The sequence below is a fragment of the Canis aureus genome, chromosome X (assembly GCF_053574225.1).
Source record: "Canis aureus isolate CA01 chromosome X, VMU_Caureus_v.1.0, whole genome shotgun sequence".
NCBI classification, from domain to species: Eukaryota; Metazoa; Chordata; class Mammalia; order Carnivora; family Canidae; genus Canis; species Canis aureus.
Genome location: NC_135649.1, coordinates 110,097,204 through 110,118,466, shown reverse-complemented (window position 1 = coordinate 110,118,466; position 21,263 = coordinate 110,097,204). Strand labels below are relative to the sequence as shown.

The following is a 21,263-nucleotide window of genomic DNA, read 5'->3' as shown; positions in this document are numbered from 1 at the left end:
AAGTTGGTATTAATCCAAACTATACTGTTTTAAATAATGATGTTAATTGTAGTCCCCAAGGCAACTGCTAAGAAAGTAACTCCTGGACAGAAAAAAAAAACTCAAAAAATTTAGTCAAAGAAACAAGAAAAAAAACGAAGATAGTATACAAGAAAACACCTATTTTTTAAAAAACAAGTTATCAAAGAAAAGACAAAAAGAAATATTAAGACATCAGAAAACAAATAACAAAATGGTAGATGTAAATCCTACTTTTAAAAAATTATTTATTTGACACAGAGAGAGCACAAGCAGGCAAAGCATCAGGCAGAGGGAAAGGAAGAAGTAGCCTCTCCATTAGCAGAGAGCCCAATGTGGGGGTTCAACCCAGGACTCTGAAATCATGACCTGGGCTGAAGGCAGAGACTTAATCGACTGAGCCACCTAGGTGCCCCAGACGTAAATCCTACTTTATGAATGAATAAATGAATAAATAAATAAATAAATTCTTCCTTATTAGTAATTTAGTAATTTTATTAAAATATCCATGAGATAAACACTCCAGTAAAAAAAAAAAAAATCAAACTGGGCGCCTGGGTGGCTCAGTGGTTGAGCATCTGCCTTTGGCTCAGGTTGTGATCCTGGGGTCCTGGGATTGAGCCCCACATCCAGCTCCCCACAGGGAGCCTGCCTCTCCCTTTGCCTATGTCTCTACCTCTCTCTGTGTGTCTCTCATGAATGAATTAAAAAAATCAAATTAGCAGAATGGATAAAAAAAAAATTCATGTTCCAATTACATACTTAATACAAAATATATACTTTAAATTCAAATACACAAATAAGTTCAAAGGAAAAGGGTGAGAAAAAAATATACCATACAAATAGTACTTAAAACTGGAATGGCTATAGTAACATCAGACAAAACAGACTTCAAGAAAACCCTAAGAAACGCCCACACATACAAAAACCCCAACAAGAACAAATAAATTCAGCAAGATCACAGAATACAAGATCAATAATACAAAAATCAATTGCATTTCTATACACTTGCAATGAACAATCCAAAAATTAAATTATGAAATTAATTCTGTTTACGATAGTGTTAAGAACAATAAAATGTTCAGGGATGAAATTATCAAAAAAGAAGTGCCAGATGCACTTTCTAAAAACTACAAAATATTGTTGAAATAAATTAAGGAAGACCTAAATACATAGACATGTCCTATGTTCATGAACTAGAAAACTAAATATTATTTTTTTAAAAGATTTTATTTGAGAGAGAAAGAGAACACACAAGCAGAGGAGGAGCAGAGGAAGAGGGACAAGCAGACTCCACACTGAGCCAGATGTGAGGCTCAGTCCCAAAATCCTGAGATCATGATCTGAACGAAAATCAAGAGTTGGAGGCTTAACGAACTGAGCCATCCAGGCACCCTGAAGACTCAATGTTATTAGATGGCAATAATCCTTGAACTGATCTACAGATTAAATACAATCTACTAAAATCCCAGCAGAAATTGACAAACTGATCTTAAAATTCATATGGAAACCCAGAATTGCCAAAATAATCTTGAAAAAGAAGAACAAAGTTGGAAAACTCATACTTCTGAATTTCAAAAGTTACTACAAAAAACTACAGTATGGAGCACCTGGGTGGCTCAGTGGTTGATCATCTGCCTTTGGCTTGGGTCATGGTCCCAGGGTCCTGGGACTGATTCCTGCATCGGGCTCCCCGCAGGAAGCCTGCTTCCTCCTCTGCCTATGTCTCTGCCTCTCTCTCTGTGTGTCTCTCATGAATAAATAGATAAAATCTTTTTAAAAAGCTACCATAATCAAGATACTGTGGTACTGCCATGAGGACTGACATACAGATCAATGAAATACAAAGTCCAGAAGTAAATCCATACATTCACAGCCAAGAGATTTTTGACTTGCCAAGACAAGTCAATAGGGAAAGAATAGTCTTTTCAACAAATGGTGCTGGGACAACTAGATATCCACATGTGAAAGAATGAAATTGGACCCTTACCTTACTGTATATAGAAAAATTAATTCAAAATAGATCAGTAGCCTATATATAACAGCTAAAACTATAAAATTCTTAGGAGTAAACATAGAAGTAAATTTTTGTGAACTTGTACTAAGGAATATTTTCTTAGGTATGACACCAAAAATACAAGAAACAAAAGAAAAAATAGATAAATTGGATTTCACTGAAATTAAAAACTTTTATGCTTCAAAGGACACCTCAAGAAAGTGAAAAGACAACCTACAGAACAGAAGAAAATATACACAAAGGATATTTCTGATATGGAATTTGTATCCAGAATATATAAAGAATTCTTTATGTGTAACAACTATAAATATAATATGTAAAAGGTACAAATATATTATTTCTATGTAATAAAAAGACAAAAAGACAATTAAAAATAGACAAAGGATTTAAATAGACATTTCTCCAAAGAAGATCTACACTTAGCCAATAAGTACACGAAAAGATGCTTAACAACCTCAGCCATTAGGGAAATGCAAATCAAAACACAGGATACTTTTCAGGTTTTGATTCTCAAGTTCATTATGAATATAAGAAATTACTTTCCCACTTTGAATGAACACGAACAACTGTATATTATACATGTCTAATTAGTTCATTGTAGCTAAAATGTTTATTTTGAGGAGGACACAAGGAAAAACTAAACTACACAAGATGTTCGTGTTAATTGTAAAATACAATATAAAGTAGAAGCCCAGTATAAAATTTTACATTTTCTCTCACCTGACTTATTTTTATCGTGCTCTGCAGGACTAGGAGTATTACGTCTGTAAGAGCTAAAAGGCTGGCTACTCAAAAGGTTATCACACTGCAAGCTATGACACAAGGTCTCAAGAAAACGCAGAGCAAATGAGGCACTATTCACTGGAGGGAGCTGGACTGAGTGAGTTTCCCCATCAAAGGAGGCTATTGGGGGGAAAAGAGATGTCAGAGTTACTTCATAGAAAGATAAAACTACAATATCAAACAAACCATCAATTAGGAAATGTATTATAAATCTTATTTGTGTTTTTGTAATTTATAAAGGAATTACCTAAAATTATAAAGGCCCCTCTCATTCAAACACAATAACCTGTATTGGTAAAAAGCATTCTCATTTTCTCATTTAAAAATATTCATAAGGCAAACAACAAGAGCAGCAACTCAGTGATCTAGAATGCTTCCTGCTATTCCAAGCATTCTGTGGGTATAAATGTAGTATCTGAACAGACAATCAACCAAGGTATTTTTTCTATAGTGAGCTTAATAGAGCATGTAAAAAAAATCTTTTATCTCAATTTACAGTAGGACTCTGAACATTGTCTATTTTGAATGTAAACTTTCCAAACCAGAGTTAAAAATCTATTAACAGGTAATTATCATAAATATTTTACTGTATCAATATAAGTATGCCAATGTTATAGATAGTTAAATAGTCTACAAATATTATAAACTCCTTGCCTTCTCAAAACCTAACATCAAATTTGGAAGAAAAGCTGAATAAAGGATTAGATGAACATACCAGTTATCACTTCTCCTCCACGATGATCTGGCTTAAGAAATCCAAAAACAGTCTTACTTTGGATGGCACAATCCACACAGGCCTGCACGGTCCGCCGGAGCACCACATTCACAGGGCCCGGGCCAAAGTGGTCAGGCAGCTGCTGGATTTTCTTATGATCCAAGTGAGGGCCAGAATCTCCATGTTTGTTTACATAGACACACACTTGGGGAAACGTGTATATAAATATAACAAATCAGATTGGTTAAAAGCAACATAAACATTACACAATTAGCTATTATATCCCACTAACCACACTTCACTCAAAGAGAACCCAAATACAGTTAATATCAACAATCATATGCTACCTAAAAATATGCATGTAAATATATTTTCACATCTATATAAAGATATTAAATCTAGAAAGAAATAATCCAATGCCTATTCAATTTTCTAGAATTTTGCCTAAATTAATTATAAGAGCTATCCAACTTTTAGTAGCATCACAAAACAATTCTTCACACATTCCCACATCATTTAAAATGGTATAAAGACATATATTTTCATCTTTTAACTGTACACACAGTACAAGAATTTTCTTTCAAAAATGGGTCATGTTAATACACTCCTTCTCCGACTGAATTTTAAATTACCAACATTGTACCTTCACTGTATTTTCTAAAGTAACCAAATAATTTAAAATACATGCCACACAATAAGTTCTAATGACCTACAGTAATTATTTTCATTAACTTAAGGAAAATAAAAATGGTCTTTATATAAATGCCAAGGTTCAGTGAAGGAAATTTTTAAAATAATGCTTTTCTTAGTATAATAAAAGCATTTGATTTAGAGGCAAATCATCTATAATCATGTAAATGTCACGTTTCCATAGTATTTCTTCACGAAGAATCAATAAATATAAACCAACATACAATGTAACAATATGAGGGTACATTATTACCAAACATAAAATATGCTGTTCCCCTAAATCAAGAAGCACATTTTCATCCATTACCTAATTTATATTGCCAAATTTTACATATACATAGTCTACATTCAGTATAATAAAAACCCATTAATCTCACTTTCACTACATTGAAATATATGATAATTCAACCTTGTGGCAATAGCCAGAGGAAGGATGGACTCTGTCACTGAAATGAAACAGCTATTAAAAACTTAATCCAAAATAAATAAATAAATAAAAAATAAAAAAATAAAAAATAAATAAAAAACTTAATCCAAGGTGCCTGGGTGGAGCAGTTGGTTTGGTGTCCGACTCCTGGTTTTGGCTCAGCATTGGGCCAACTCCTGGTTGTGATCCTGGGGTTGTGGGATTGAGCTCCGAGTTGGGCTCCGCACTAAGCGTGGAGTCCGCTTGAGAATCTCTTTCCTTCTCCCTTTGCCCCTCCTGCTCATGCTCTCCTTCTCCCTCTCTCTCTTAAATAATAACTGTTTTTTTTTTAAAAATTAAAACTTAACCCATGGTGCTGGTGGTATGGACAAAGTCCTACTAAACACAAGTAAAGCTAAACAAAGATTTCAATGTTTTTATCTCCTTTGTGTTATAGTTTTAGCTAGTCTCTCCTGCTAACAGACTAAAAATCAGAAATAATAAACTCACAAAATGAGGTATGTTACAATAATCTTTAAGTGATTTCTATTTCATTTTTTTAAAAAGATTTTATTTACTCATGACAGACGCAGAGAGAGAGAGAGAGAGGCAGAGGCACAGGCAGAGGGAGAAGCAGGCTCCATGCACAGAGCCCAATGTGGGACTCAATTCCGAGTCTCTAGGATCACACCCTGGGCTGAAGGTGGCACTGAACCACTGGGCCACCAGGGCTGCCCGTGATTCCTATTTCCAAAAAATAATTTCTTTGTAATAAGAAAAGGAAAACTGGAGAGAAAAGTCCAAGAACAGAAGAGTATAAGTTAGACAACGAACTAGGAGATAAAGCAATGGTACATGCTTTAAAAAATAGGAAGGGAACAAGAAAATGTGGAAGAGATGACAAATAAAAGGGGTATTCGTTCAGTCTACTTCTATATCATTTCATACTCTTCACATAATAGAGAATAATTTGAAGTCATCATGCCCCTTGAAAGGCAAGGATGGGTCAAGATTTTTAAAAGGCATTCTAAGAAGATTTGAAGTATCTTTAAAAATATATACAAGACAAAAGACATTGTGAAGCAAGATAAAAGGAAAACAAAAATAGATTTGACAATGAGGTAAATTTTGTAAATCTGGGGCAGCCCCGATGGCGCAGCCGCTTAGCGCCGCCTACAGCCCAGGGTCTGATCCTTGGAGACCTGGGATTGAGTCCCACGTCGGGCTCCCTGCATGGAGCCTGCTTCTCTCTCTATGAATAAATAAATAAAATCTTAAAAAAAAATTTTTTTGTAAATCTTACTAAGATGGTTAAAATACTTTGAGTACTGAATTTTCAGGGGATCCCTGGGTGGCTCAGTGGTTTAGCACCTGCTTTCGGCCCAGGGCATGATCCTGGAGTCCCAGGATTGAGTCCCAAGTTGGGCTCCCTGCATGGAGCCTGCTTCTCCCTCTGCCTGTGTCTCTGCCTGTGTCTCTACCTCTCTCTCTCTCTGTCTCTCATGAATGAATAAATGAAATCTTTTTAAAAAGTACTGAATTTTCAAATGACTTGTGTATTTAAACAGTCTTTCCTGGGGATCCCTGGGTGCCTGCCTTTAGCCCAGGGCGTGATCCTGGAGTCCCAGAATCAAGTCCCACATCAGGCTCCCTGCATGGAGCCTGCTTCTCCCTCTGCATGTGTCTCTGCCTCTTTCTCTCTCTCTCTGTCTCTCATGAATAAATAAAATCTTAAAAAAAGTAAAATAGTATCTCCTTAACATCAAAATGAACAACCAGAATTTCAAAATACTTAAATATGAAAAATGCTAAGAAAAAAACAAAAACATGTCTTATCATCATCTTTTTTCCTCTTATTTTATTCCTCAGATTTCAGCGACACTAAAATAACAAAGAGTAAAAGATTAGTAATTTTATACCCTTTAAAAAAATACTAATTTACCTGTTGACATCACTATTTTAGATGTGCCAGGAGTAACATCCTTATATGAAGCACGACGGTCTCTGGTCAGGGAATTTATAGAAGCTGAAGATGTAGAACACAAAACAGGAATATATTTTTCCTATTAAAAAAACACAAATATATATTACACAATTTCAAAAATGTATAGATAAGGAAGTCAGAAAATTATCAGCATCACTGGTTCACAAATGATCAGCTGTCAGAAGTCCTTGGGTTTAGAAACCTGAGTGTGTCACAAACTACAGTACTTTCTAAACTGTGCTCCTCAGAGGGGCCAATAAGGTGGTCACGTGGAAGAAGAAGAGACCAAAGTATGGGATTCCCAGCATCACCCCTTCCCCAACTGGCCACACCTTAGCCAAATAGCTCACTCTATAAAACTTGTTTTTATTTTCTGAGGCTCCCTGTATGACAAGTTTTTTCACACTGCTAAAGAAGAGTCTGCAAATCCAATCCAGCAATACACCAAAAGGGGCGGGGAACCTCAACAAGGCAGAGGATTGACTCTGTCTTTACAAAGCAGTCACTCATCTGGTTTTTACTACATCTAGCCTGCATTTCTCCATATTATATATGATAATTTTGACAAAATTACAGGTGGTTTGCTGAAGTCCATATAACATTATGCCTATTTTGGGACACGTGGGTGGCTCAGTGGTTTAGTGGTTTAGTGCCTGCCTTCGGCCCAGGGCGTGATCCAGGATTGAGTCCTACATGGGGCTCCCTGCATGGAGCCTGCTTCTCTCTCTGCCTATGTCTCTGCCTGTGTCTCTCATGAATAAATAAATAAAATCTTAAAAAAAAAACATTATGCCTATTTTATATAAGAACCAAATGTCTTCTAGGCATTGTTAAATATTATTAGTGTTTTATTTTGTATCAACTCTTGGGGTTTCCTTGGAGCTACCTTCAAACAAAACTCTCCAATGTCAGAGCTACCTTTAAATAAGGCTCTCCAATGTCAGAGAAGGGGGCCTTGTATCTAGAAAAGGTAATAATATGGGATATTTTAAAAGCAGGGACAAAGGAGGATAAAATAGCATAACATTCAATGTTTTTGTATTTTCCTTATTTGTTAAATTAATGACTGTCATTTGGGTTCACTGTAGTAAGTCATGTTTTTTTTTAAAGATTTTAAAGATTTTTTATTTACTCATAGAGACACAGAGAGAGAATGAGAGGCCGAGACACAGACAGAGGGAGAAGCAGGCTCCACCCAGAGAGCCTGACATGGGACTCGATCCAGGGTCTCCAGGATCACCCCCTGGGCTGCAGGCGGCGCTAAACTGCTGCACCACCGGGACTGCCCAGTCATGTTATTTTTTAAGTACTAAATTATAATATTGTGTTGATATATTCTCATTCTTTCAGTATTTCAAAAATCTGAATCTGAATCCTTTGACTGAAGATATACCAAGATAGTATAGTTATATTAACATTGTAAATTGAATAAATGTGCTTCTATACCTCTAGAATCCTTAAGGGGGGATGTAATGTGGACAGCTGACAGAGTCTACTGCAAGAATAATTCGTACTCTAGTTGAAAGACTTCCTAAATAATTAAACTATAGAGGCACCTGGGTGGCTCAGTTGGTTAAGCGCCCACCTTTGGCTCAGGGTCATAATCCTAGGGTCCTGGGATTGAGCCCTATGTAGGGCTCCCTGCTCAGTGGGAGCCTGCTTCTCCCTCTCCTCTTCCTCTGCCCTTCTTCTCCCTCCCTCCATCCTGTTCATGCTTGCTTTCTCACCCTCTCTCTCTCTCTCAAATAAATAAAATCTTTAAGAAATATAATTAAACTATGGCATGACAGTACTAAAAAAGGATATAGGAAACTGGATGAGAATCTTATTTTCATGATGAAACAGTAAAGCTAGAAAAGATGAATTAAAATTCTTCCTTTGAAATAAAAAAGTTTATTATAAAAAAATTATAGGGGCACCTGGGTGGCTCAGTTAAGAGTCTGCCTTCTGCTTGGGTGGTGATCCCAGGGTTTGGAGCCTTGCATTGGGATCCCTGTTCAGCATTGGGATTGGAGCCTTGCATTGGGATCCCTGTTCAGCATTGGGATCCCTGTTCAGCCTTGGGATCCCTGTTCAGTGGGGAGCCTTGCATTGGGATCCCTGTTCAGCATTGGGATCCCTGTTCAGTGGGGAGTCTGCTTCTCTCTCTGGTCCCCCCCAACTCATGCTCTCTCTCCCACTCACTTTCTCAAATAAATAAATCAAGTCTTTAAAAAAATGTATAGAAATGTATAGAAAAAAATAAAAATAAAAAAACGTATAGAACCTGTCCCTTACCCCACACTACCACCTTATAAACAATATTCTTTTTTTTTAAGATTTTATTTATTTATTTATTTATTTATTTATTTATTTATTTATTTATTTATGAGAAAGAGAGACAGACAGACAGACAGACAGAGGGAGAAGCAGAGGGAGAAGCAGGCTCCATGCAGGAAGCCTGATGTGGGACTCAATCCCGAGTCTCCAGGATCACACCCTGGGTGGAAGGCGGCACTAAACCGCTGAGTTACCCTGGCTGCCCTAAACAATATTTTCAAAAACACCTTTTCAAAATTGTCAAATTACCACGGGAATTATTTGAAAATAAAGGAGTAAAGAGAAACTTTATGAAGTTATTTCATATCTTTATACCAACTAATCACAAAGACTTTTTTCAGCAGCTGGAAAATACACATTAAAATATGCATCAAAAAAGAATATGCATCAAGGGCGCCTAGGTGACAGAGTCAAATTTTTTTTTTTTTGACAGTCAATTAAAACCTCTGAGTCTTGGCTTCAGCTCAGGGTCATGAGACTGAGCCCCATGTCCCGTTAAGCACTCAGAGTGGAATCTGGTTGGGTCTCCCTCTCCCTCCTCCTCCAATCACCATTACACACGCTTTCACTTTCTCTCTCAAACAAATCTTTACAAAAATATATGCATCAATGACATCCTTGATACATTCTAATTTTTTAATGCATTTAAAGTATTTTTTTAAATTTTTATTTATTTATGATAGTCACAGAGAGAGAGAGAGAGAGAGAGAGGCAGAGACACAGGCAGAGGGAGAAGCAGGCTCCATGCACCGGGAGCCCGACGTGGGATTTGATCCCGGGTCTCCAGGATCACGCCCTGGGCCAAAGGCAGGCGCCAAACCGCTGCGCCACCCAGGGATCCCGCATTTAAAGTATTATTTCCCTTCATATATCACAACTTTCCTTAATTTTATGTAATTTATTCTGAATTTGAAAATTTTAATCTAATGATTTACAATAACTTGCTTATTTGATTTTTTCATTGCTTATGATTTTATACTTGAAATCTATTCACTGTTATTGACAGTATTTTAATTTTTATTTAAAATTTAAAAAAATAAATAAAATTTTTTAATGCTTTTTGAAATAAAAATACCAATATTAATTTCAGCATTTTATTTTATTTTATTTTTAAAGATTTTATTTATTTATTCATGAGAGACACAGAGAGAAAGAGGCAGAACACAGGCATAGGGAGAAGCAGGTTCCATGCAGAGAGCCCAACACGGGACTCGATCCCGGGTCTCCAGGATCACGCCCTGGGCAGAAGGCAGCACTAAACCGCTGAGCCACCAGGGCTGCCCCATTAATTTAAGCATTTTAAAATCAAAATGGCATTGTCATTTTTGCTCTATACTGTAAACATTAAAATAAAACAGAAATGTTATATATATTGATATCAAATGGCTGAACTCAGAAATGTTTAAGTAATACTGCTGAAATTTAATTTAGTTCTAATGAGATCTAGGAAGGTTCTATGTCTTTATATTAAGAATATATCTCTTGTGGGGCCCCTGGATGTTTAAGTATCCAACTCTTAGTTTCAGACAGGTCATGATCCCAGCCTCAAAGTGGGCTCCAAGCTCAGCAAGGAGTCTGCTGAAGTTTCTCTCTTTCCCTCTCCCTCTGCTCCTCCCCCACTTGCTCTCTTTCTCTACCTCTAAATAAACAAATCTTAAAAATATATCATCTCTTATAAAAGAAAAAAAAAGAATGTATCTCTTGTAGTACATATATTTGAGTCTTTTAAAATCCATTTTTATAATCTCTGTCTTTTAATTGGAAAGTTTAGTCTACTAACTTTTAAAGTAATCATTAATATGTTTGGGTCTGGATATACCCTTTATTATTTCTTTTCTATTTGTCTCTTCCGTATTTTATTCCTCTATTCCTCCTTTCCTTTTTTTTTTTCTTTTTCAATTACTTACTGAATATTCCTTAAAATTCTATTTTATTTTATTTTTTTTCTATTTTATTTTCCTACTGGGCTTTTTAGCTATACTTCTCTGTATTTGTGTTTTTATAATATACCCTAGGGATTATACTGTATAACCCACAAAGTACTACTTGTACTATTATACTTAATATTGTACTACTTAACATAAAATGTTGAAACCTTGCAATGACAGAAATCCATATCCCTATCCCCCACTCAAAGCCTTTATACTCTTAAGTGTCATATTATTACATCATGTTATGCATTGATGTTATGTAATAATGTATTACATCATGCTATATATTACATTATCCCACAAGACCATAATATAATTATTGTTTTAGTCATATTATTATAAAGAAATGAAGAGGGGAAAAAAGCAAAAACCAAGTTATTCACATTTATCCAGAGATAAACTTCCTTCAGTATTTCTTATAGTGCTTGTTTGCCAGTGTGGAATTCTCTAAGTATCCTTTATCTGAAAATGTCTTTACTTTACCTTTACCCTCACTCTTGAGGAGTATTCTTGCCAGATACAGAATTTTGTATAACACCCCTCCTCCTGTGTGTACTTCCCCCCAACCACAGTGTGTCTGCTTCCATTCACTTTCCAGTATCTTCAAGTAGTTGTTTTTCCTATTATTTCCAGGTTTTAAAATTGTTTTCTTTGGGGGAGTCAGTTAGGTGGCCTAGTATCATTGAATTTATCACTTTGATTCCTCTTCCACCTGATTTATTGAAGCGTAATTTATGTACAGTAAAACTCACTTCACATTCATTTTTAAAGTATACTTACTTCCAAATAAACTGGCCTGAACATAAATACACACACACAGTATTTCCAATGTGGTTTTGAAAAAGTAGAACATTGTATTCAAAGTTTTAAGTTACCCAAGAAAAGGAATACCAATCTTGATGGCTATGTGGGCTTTAAAAAGCTTTATATATGCTTTTCATACAGTACATTCCTAAAGGGCCTCATCATACTCTTAGTAAATCCTAACTCTGTTATAAATAAGGCACTGCCTAGATCTATAATACAAATTAGGAGGAGATTAACTAACCTTTTTGGGGCCTTTCTTCCTTGGTGTGAGATTTTTAACAGCACTTCCCTTTGTAGGGACTGAAGTCTGTGGAGGTGGCTTAATGCGGCTTGATTTCCTGATCTGCTGTGTTGGTAATATTACAGCAGTTTTCTGTGGAGTCTGCATTGAATGCTGGGGTGCTTTGGAAACAGAAGACTGTGTTTTTGCTATATTCTTTGTAACAGGCACTGAGGAAAAAAAAACAACACAAAAATAAAACTAAAGTAAAATGACACAAGGTACTGTCCTCTTAGGACTCTAAATAAATTTAATTCAATCTTTAAATATATTCCAAAGGTTATTCATTAAAAAACATTTAAAATAAAAGTACCATTTAAAATGAAGTTTCAGGGCAGCCCCGGTGGCTCAGCGGTTTAGCACCGCCTTCAGCCCAGGGCATGATCCTGGAGACCTGAGATCAAGTCCCACATCAGGCTCCCTGCATGGAGCCTGCTTCTCCCTCTGCCTGTGTCTCTGCCCCTCTACCTCTCTCTCTGTGTCTCTCATGAATAAATAAATAAAATCTTTAAAAATAAATAAAGAAAATAAAATGAAGTTTCAGGGGTGCCTGAGTGGCTCAGTCGGTTAAGCATTCTGCCTTTAACTCAGGTCATGATCCCAGTGTCCTGGGATCTAGCCCCACATCAAGTTCCCTACTCAGTGGGGCGTCTGTTTCTCCTTCCCTCTGCTCTTGTGCTCTCACTCACTTGTTCTCTCTCTCTCCACCCCCTCAAATCAATTAAGTTTCAGAGGCACCTGAGTGGCTCAGTTGGCTAAGCATCTCCCTTTGGCTCAGGTCATGATCCTGGAGTGCCAGGATGAAACCCCACATTGGGCTCCCTGCTCAGCAAGGGAGCCTGCTTCTCCCTCTCCTTTTGTCCCTCCTCCTCCCCCCTCCCCCAAATAAGTAAACAAAATCTTTTTTAAAAAGTAAAAATAAAATAAAATAAATGAAGCTTCAGGGGGCACTGGGGTGGCTCAGTCAGTTAAGCATCTCTTAATTTTATTATTACAAAAAAACATGAATTTTACATAGTAAGAAGTACTAATGTCAAAAATTCTTTATTTTTTTTTTTTTTTTTTTTTTTACTTTTTTTTTTTTTTTTTTTATGATAGAGAGAGAGAGAGAGGCAGAGACACAGGCAGAGGGAGAAGCAGGCTCCATGCACCGGGAGCCCGACGTGGGATTCGATCCCGGGTCTCCAGGATCGCGCCCTGGGCCAAAGGCAGGCGCTAAACTGCTGCGCCACCCAGGGATCCCTCAAAAATTCTTTATAGGAAGAGCTGTGTAAGTAAAACATTTACACATTTATACAAAACTCAACTACTTTTTATTTTGAGGGCTTCATTTTACAACCTGAAAGTAATCTACTGCTTTGCTCCTCCCGTACTCCAAGACTATGTATAAATCAACCTTCGACGGAGAATACCACATCTTCCCTACAGCCTTTTTATCTACCTTTTATCAGTTACCCAACCAAGAGTAAGTAACAGCCTTCTTTCAGCTGCCAGGGGAAAGGAAAGACCACTTCACTGCCACCATCACTTTCCTCCCACCATTACTGTAGAATTATCTACAGTAATTCACCTACTAAACCAGTCTCCTTACCTCCTCCCTGTCATCTATCTCCTACTCCACACTCACTTCTGCTTTCTTCAGTAACTCCAGTAACCTAATTCACACTATTTATACTTACACTGTCTCCTGGTCATTATTATGAAATGCAAACATCACAATCCTGATATTTCATCATCCTGACCTCATCGCTGGAGAGTTTAGCTCCTCCCTAAAATGGTTATACTTAGCTATTCCTGGAATTTTTCTATCTCCAAGATAACCACCGTGCCTTCTTTTTCTTTTCTTTTTCTTTCTCTTTCTTTCTTCCAAGATTTATTTATTCATGAGAAACAAGGAGAGACAGAGAGAGAGAAGTAGGCAGAGGCAGGGAGAAGCAGGCTCCCCATGGAGCTGAGAGCCTGATCTGGGGCTCAATCCCAAGACCCGGGGATCACGACCTGAGCCCAAGGCAGATGCTCAACGGACTGAGCCACCCAGGTGCCCCGTGCCCCCTTCCTTTACCTCCAATTTTCTTACTTGCCACCTTTGCTTCATACCAAATGGCCATGCTTTTCATGTTCATTATGAGATCTAGCCACAAACCCTCTCCATTTTCGTCTAATCTATTAACTTTCTTCTGGCTTTACTTTACTCCCTATCAACTTCCTATCCACTTTTACCAATACCCCTCTAACTAGTATCCCTAACTTTATCATCACCCGATCTTTGATTGTGCTCGCTTCAGCAGCACATATACAAAATTGGTATGATACAGGGAAGATTAGCATGGTCCCTGTGCAAGGATGACACGCAAATTCCTTGATCTTTGATCATATCCAGCATGTTGGCTCCCACCTTTGAGGCATACTATCATTTGTTTTCTCTGGTCTTGAACTATACAACAAGAGTCAGCAAGCTTTTTCTATAAGGGCCCAGATAGTAAATATTTTAGGCTTTGAAGGCCGCATACAGTCTCTATTACACATTCTTCTTTGTTTCTTTGTTTGCTTGTTTTTTTAAAATCCTTTATGAATATAAGAACTATTCTTGGGTCACAGGCTACATGGGCTGGATATGGCTGGCCCTCAAGTTGTAGTTTGCCAGCTCTTGCTTTGGAACATTAGAATATTACTGATTGCTATAAAATCCACACTAACCTCAACTGGGGTATCACTGCTGCAACTCACAAACTTCCAAGTATGTTTCCACAACAGAATGTTTTTCCCTGTTAAAGTTCCCATCCCCTTCTCACCCTATTCCATTCAGCAAATGACCCTGCCTTCTACCTTATGGGAAGATTAAAGGGTATCTTTGGGATTGATCACAACCATCCCATTTCTCCATCTTAAAAGGTTTCATTCATTCTCATGTCTTTCTCTTGCATCAAATGAAAAGTTTTGTTTCTACTCTTCTAAGCCCAATCAATCCCCTTATGTCCTAATAACTATTTTCTTTGGTTCCTCTAGGACATTATGATTTCATGTCTTCCTTTCTCTTCATGGTATTTAATCACTTGATCCCCAACTCCTTGCTCTTACAACCCTCACAAATCCCTTATTTTGAAGTTAGTTCTCCTAGTTTCTGGTATACTTTCAAGCCTTTGCATGAATCTCCTTCTATTCACTACCAAAATACCAAGAAGAATCACCTTATACTTGATACTTCAATTTCCTTATTATTGTGTTTCCTTAGTCCCCTGTAATAAGCTTTTCTTCTTCCAAACACGTTTTAAAGAAATTCTTTCACAGGTCAGTAATGACAAGTCCTAGTTACTAAATCTAAATAAATCCTCACTGTCTTGACTAATCTATTCATGTCCACAGTTCTGGTCTCCACTTCAATACATGGCATGAAGGAAAGGAAACAGATTGAGCTTTGGACCTGTATTTAAGTTCTTGTGCCAGGCTAGTTTAAGAGAGAACCTAAGAGAATATAAGGTCCTCAAAAAATATTCAGTGAATGAACAAAAACTATTTTCAACCTGTAAGCCAATGTTATTCCTCCAAAACCAGTATGTTCTATACATAATATGTAATAAAGTTGTAACAAATAAAATAGTAACTTTGTGGAACATGAAAAATGTAATGAAATCATTATTGATCTAAGAATTTTGGCATTTTATTTATTTTTCTTAAAGATTTTATTTATTTATTTGACAGAGAGAGTGAAAGAGTACAGGCAGGAAGAGCAGCAGCAGGAGAGGGAGAAGCAGGCTCCCTGATGTGGGGCTCAAGATCCTAGGACCCTGGGATCATGACCTGAGCCGAAGGCAGATACTAAACCAACAGAACCACCAAGGAACCCTGAATTTGGGCATTTTAAAATTTAAAATTTGATATTTGAAATGAATAAATCTTAGGACACAAATACTTGAGCTACAGCTTTAAATATTCTCCTAAAATGTAATATTCTATTACAATACAAGCTCCTTAATTCATGGTATATACACAAGTATGAGCAAAATAAGAAAAAAGCATCATAAAAAAATTTTATATATGAAAAGAAAATTTCACTTTAGAAAGCAAGCTTTTCAAAGGCAAATACTCAGCTTCGTTTATTGCCATATCCCCAACACCTAGAAAAAACACTTTTTAAACTATTTTAACTAAGGAGGAAAGAGTAATCATGCAATATATTAGACATCAAAATCAAACTATCTACATCACACATGTATTTATTATCCCTAAGAAGCAATCATATAACATATACACCATGCTGAAACTCTATTAAGTATCAATTAAATTATTTCCAACACAAAATACATTTTTTTAAATGATAAGGTTCAAACAATATATAGCACTATAACCATGTGTTCACAGTGGCCACAAAGTAAGTAAAAACTTTTTTGAAAACAGTATGTAAAATATATAGGAGGCATATATATATACACATATATATATACATGTATATGTGTATATATATGTTTATATATATAGTTATACATATATAACCATCTTTAATAAAACTTTTATGTGAATAACACAAACCCTACCTGATTCTTCAGCTTATCTTCAGATAGAATAGAGAATATTCAGGTAAGAAAAATATCTAGGAGATGAGAAGTCAGTGAATTGTGGAAATGCAAAAGAAATTAATAAATCTTGGGAAATGATCAGAAGTCAGTAAATAAAGTCAAGAGGAGGCCTAGAAGCCTGGAACAGGGGGAACTGAAGAAAGGAAACAGATGCCAATATTTATTGGCTACCCATTACATGCTAGACACTTACATTCCTGTTATCCCATGTAATCCACCCAAACGTCCTATGAAGTAGGTATCATTTCCCCACTTTATACATGAGGAGACTTAGGCTCTGTAAAGTTAGATAATTTACCCAAGATCACGCATTTGGCTAAGAGCGTTTGGTCTCCTAAGTGCATGTTTTTGTAATATGCTGCCTTGCTTTCTGTCCTCTAACAAAAAAGGCTATTAAATTCACTCCTCTGAGTCAAAGTGCACATGTTTACAAAAAAGGGGAGGGTGGGGCAAAAGACAATCTTATGAATTCCTATGTAATACTTCACTAGAGAGTCCATAGGTGCTCTCTAACAGAGGGAGTCTCCAGTTTTTAAAAAACCAGATGTAGAGGCATACTTACAAAGAGAAGTACAGACAAAAACACACTGGTAAAACTTTTCATGCCTGGGGATTTAACTTTAATATTAATTTCCAAATAGTACTCATTAAATATACATTTCTGCTGACACATGAAGATGATTATTGAAAGATAGTGCTTGCCTTCTCTGAATTGTGAAAAAATAGCTGCACATACAATTACCACAGAAAAGGAAATACACTTAGAAATGAACAGCAACTTCCTATTTCCAGCTACTATTATATATGTGCTGGTTTAGCTTATACATGGCTGACTTGAACCTAAACAAAAATGGGTCAGAGATATAAATTAGTATGTATCTTGCTTTTACTCTAAAAAAGACTTAAGAGGCATGGTTGTGGGGTGCCTGCGTGGCTCAGGTGGTTAAATGTCTGCCTTTGGCTTGGATCATGATCCCAGAGTCCTGGGATTGAGCCCTGTTTTAGGCTCCCTGCTCAGCAGAGGTCTGCTTCTCCCTCTCCCTCTGTGCTTGCTCTCATTCTCTCTCTCAAGAAAATAAATAAAATCTTAATAAAAAAAAGTATGGTTACTTAGTGTTCTCCAGATTTTCTACCTACCATTTACTGAATACTTAATGTGTACTTTTTACCATCCTAGGCAATTTATAGGAAATCCAGAAGAAATAAATATGGTCCCAGTCATATAGTTCAGGTTTCCTGTGAGTGTATTTGTGGATCCATAAAATTCCTATTTCTTTAAGTAGATCCATGATATATGACTTCCTTCTCCTCTAATAGACTGAATACTATATATGCAGCCATATGACAAGAAGAGCAAAAATTACTATAAAAACAGATCCCCTGAATTTTGAGGCAAGAAATAAACAAAGTCAAATTCTGAATAGCCAAACCAGAAAAGCAAGATATGGTTTGGAGAAACCAAAACTGAGTAAAAAAGAAAAATCTGTCATTGTAAATATTTGACCTTGGAACCTTTATCAGGTTTAGAAATTCTTTGCAAGTCATCTTCCTTAGTCTTAAAACTCCATGTACAATTAAACTACCATTTATACTAAAATCTTGCATATTGCTAACTACAAATGCAAAGAAAAATATAAATTTCAACTTTGAAAAATTCAGAGATAGTTACACTTGCACTATCACTATCCAAACTTGAGGCCTGGTATTCATGAAAGCTCAGTTGAGGTGTCCAATGCCTCTATCTGTAATTTTGCTCCCTGAATCACAGAGTTCACACTGCCACAAACTGGAGGAGGGAGAGGGAAAAGGAAAAAGTTCCAAGTAGACTCTGTGCCAAAGGTAGAGCCTGGCATGGGGCTTGATCCCATGACCCTGAGATCCTGACCTGAGCAGAAACTAAGAGTTGGAAGCTTAACTGACTGGGTCACCCAGGTGCCCCTGAGAATCTTTTAAATGTACGTTTATTTCCTTATTTTCAGCAATAAAAAAAATCATTTTAGAAAACCTCAACTATGTGAAGAAAAACTCTTAAAGGAAACCACAGGGGGTAGTTACTAGTGGAAAGTTAAACAAGGAAGCATGTTCCTGACACCATAGCAGGCATTTGGAAGTCAGAAGCCAGCTGAGGACTACGAATCTTCTCAGAAGAAATAGGGTAAAGATCAAATGGACCCGCTGGTACCAACTGCTCATTATACTTATTCCTTTCTCTGCTTCTAGATTAGGTTCAAATCCAGATTGACCACATAATAACTACAAGACCTTGGGCAAATTATTTAAATTCAGCATGTGGCACCTGGTATATACATTCAATAAATGTTAACTGTTAAGCAGCAGTAGCAACAGCATCACTACCACCACCAGTCCTGCCTCTATTCTTACCCACCCTTCCCAGACCCTGAGGGTGTTCCTGGCCCTCTTCTATCAGTGGATAGGGTATTGGGGAAACCTTGTTGTCAATATCTAACAAATGCAGGAAAAAGTTTCCTCCAAAGAAGGAACTCCTATTTACCTACATTTGCTCTAGCTAATACCTTCACTCCTTCCTTTTAGAGCTAGACTCCTTGAAAGACTAGCCCAGGTTCACTATTACTGCGATTTTCTTATTTTCAACCCTCTGCAATTATACTTCCAGACACCTCTTTTCAGGGAACCTCTGGGTGCTAAGGTCACCCACAACCCCTAACAGCACTAAGCACTTTAGATAATGTCTTTTTAAATTCTTTATTGGATCTCACACATCACTCCCTCCTGGTCCTCCTCCTACCTCTGTCACATTTCCTGTGGTATTTCCCAGGATTAGCCACCTTCTCTCTACCCCCCTCAGTTGAGTGCTTTAAGTTTACTCCTTTGATTTCAGCTACTGCCTAGATATAATGATGATTGCCAAATTACTTGCTCTTACATTCTCCTGCCCACTTAAGCATTCATAAACCACCCCCCACCCATCATAGGCCTCTCCCAAGTTCCAGAGCTATGTCTTCAATAGCCAACTAGATAATCTAAATAGGCATTTCTTGGGGCCCCTGGGTGGTTCAGTTGGTTAAGGGACTCTTGGTTTCAGCTCAGATCATGATCTCACGTGTCGTGGGACTAAGCTCCACAGTGAGCTTCTGTGCTCAGTGGGGAGTCGGCTTGAAGATTTTCTCCCTCTGACCCTCCCCCAACTCAGGTGCATATGCTCTCCTTCTCTCAAATAAATAAATAAATCTTTAAATAAGCATCTCTCACTCAACATGTCCAAAACCAGAATTCATATGCTTATCTGGTATGCTGTATCTTGAATAACATTACCTTTTACACCCAATTATCAGTGGTCAGAAATCTTGAAGACATTTTGTACTCTTCTTCCATCCACATGTCTAAGCAAGCCTAAATACTTTCTGGTGATAGTTTTCTTTATGCCTATGAAATGACTTGGTTCAGAATCTTGTGATTTCTCACATAGTCTATAACACTAGCCTCTAAATTGGCATTCCTGGCTGCCTCTTCCAATCCATACTGCATAGCATATAATCATGATCTTTCTAAAATACAAACTATATGTGGGGCACCTGGCTGGCTCAGTCTGAAGAGCATGTGACTCTTGAGATTGGGGTTGTGAGTTCAAGCCCCATGTGGGGTGTAGAGATTACTTAAATACATAAAAAACTTAAAAAAAAAATAAAACCCAACCTGTATGTCACTTTTCCTCATAAAAAAAAATCTTCAGGGACGCCTGGGTAGCTCAGTCAGTTAAGCGTCCAGCTCAAGTCATGATCTCATGCATCATGAGATCGAGCCCCATGTCAGGCTTTGTGCTCAGCAGGGACTCTGCTTGAAAATTCTCTCACTCTGCCCCTCCTTCCACACGTAGTCTGTCTCTCTCTCTCTCTCTCATAAATCTTTCAAAAAAAAAAAATCTTCAGTGATGCCACATTATCCATATGCTAAAATCTAAATTCCTTGGCCTGGTGTCCAAGGCCCTCTACATATCTTCTATTCTCCAACTCTCTCATCTCCTCTATTCTCCAATTATCATTATAGATTCAGCCATAATCATCTGTTTCAGGTCCCCAAATAGTCTGACTCTTATTGACTTTGCAGAAGCTGATCCAAGAAAGGCCTTCCCTCATCAATGGCTTACCTACTATACATTTGAAACTCTGCTCAATCACCAGCACAGCAAAATTCTAGCACTAAACTCCCAGGCACACCATAGGACCTAATGCTCATAAACTACACATACTGCCTATATCTCCAGCAGCAGATATTACAGCATCTTATCTTAACTTATATATCTGTCCCATCACACCGTGAATTCCTTTAGAGGAAGGAATTATGTTAGTTCAAACCATTATTATACCTCCAACATCTGGTCTAGGGCCTGCTACATAATGAGCATCCAACAAATGTTTGTAAAATGAATAAATGTTTAATATCTAAGTTTTGTCTCTGGTCTTATATTCCCATAGGAACAATTCAGGTAGTTTATGCATCAAATATATCATCATTGCTTCATCACAAAATTTTACAGTTTTCTTGGAAAAAAAATATGCTTCATCTCAACAAGGTAGGTTACAGAGGGAACATATCTCAACCTACTAAAGGCCATATATGAAAAACCCACAGCTAACATACACAATGGTGAAAACTGAAGAGCTCTTCCCCTAAGGTCAGGAATAAGACAAGGATGTCCACTCTCATCTCTTTTATTCAACATAGTACTGGTAATCCTAGTCACAGCAGACAACAAAAAG

General features: G+C 37.1%; 1 protein-coding gene and 1 non-coding gene across 11 annotated transcripts in view; one reads left to right on the top strand and one right to left on the bottom strand.

Moving 5' to 3' along the window:
• The window catches only part of SCML2 (Scm polycomb group protein like 2), a 101,128-nt gene that overhangs the window by 12,856 nt on the left and 67,009 nt on the right, over positions 1 to 21,263 (bottom strand). For all 10 annotated transcript variants that reach the window (XM_077889963.1, XM_077889958.1, XM_077889959.1 and 7 more), the window contains 4 exons: positions 11,912 to 12,120; positions 6,572 to 6,692; positions 3,534 to 3,737; positions 2,756 to 2,938 (listed from right to left, as the gene is read on the bottom strand). In XM_077889963.1, coding sequence (XP_077746089.1) covers positions 2,756 to 2,938; positions 3,534 to 3,737; positions 6,572 to 6,692; positions 11,912 to 12,120 — 717 coding nt within the window. The remainder of the gene's footprint in view (positions 1 to 2,755; positions 2,939 to 3,533; positions 3,738 to 6,571; positions 6,693 to 11,911; positions 12,121 to 21,263) is intronic.
• On the top strand, positions 14,223 to 14,329 carry LOC144309268 (U6 spliceosomal RNA). The gene has a single exon (XR_013375326.1). It is a non-coding gene; the product is annotated as a U6 spliceosomal RNA (small nuclear RNA).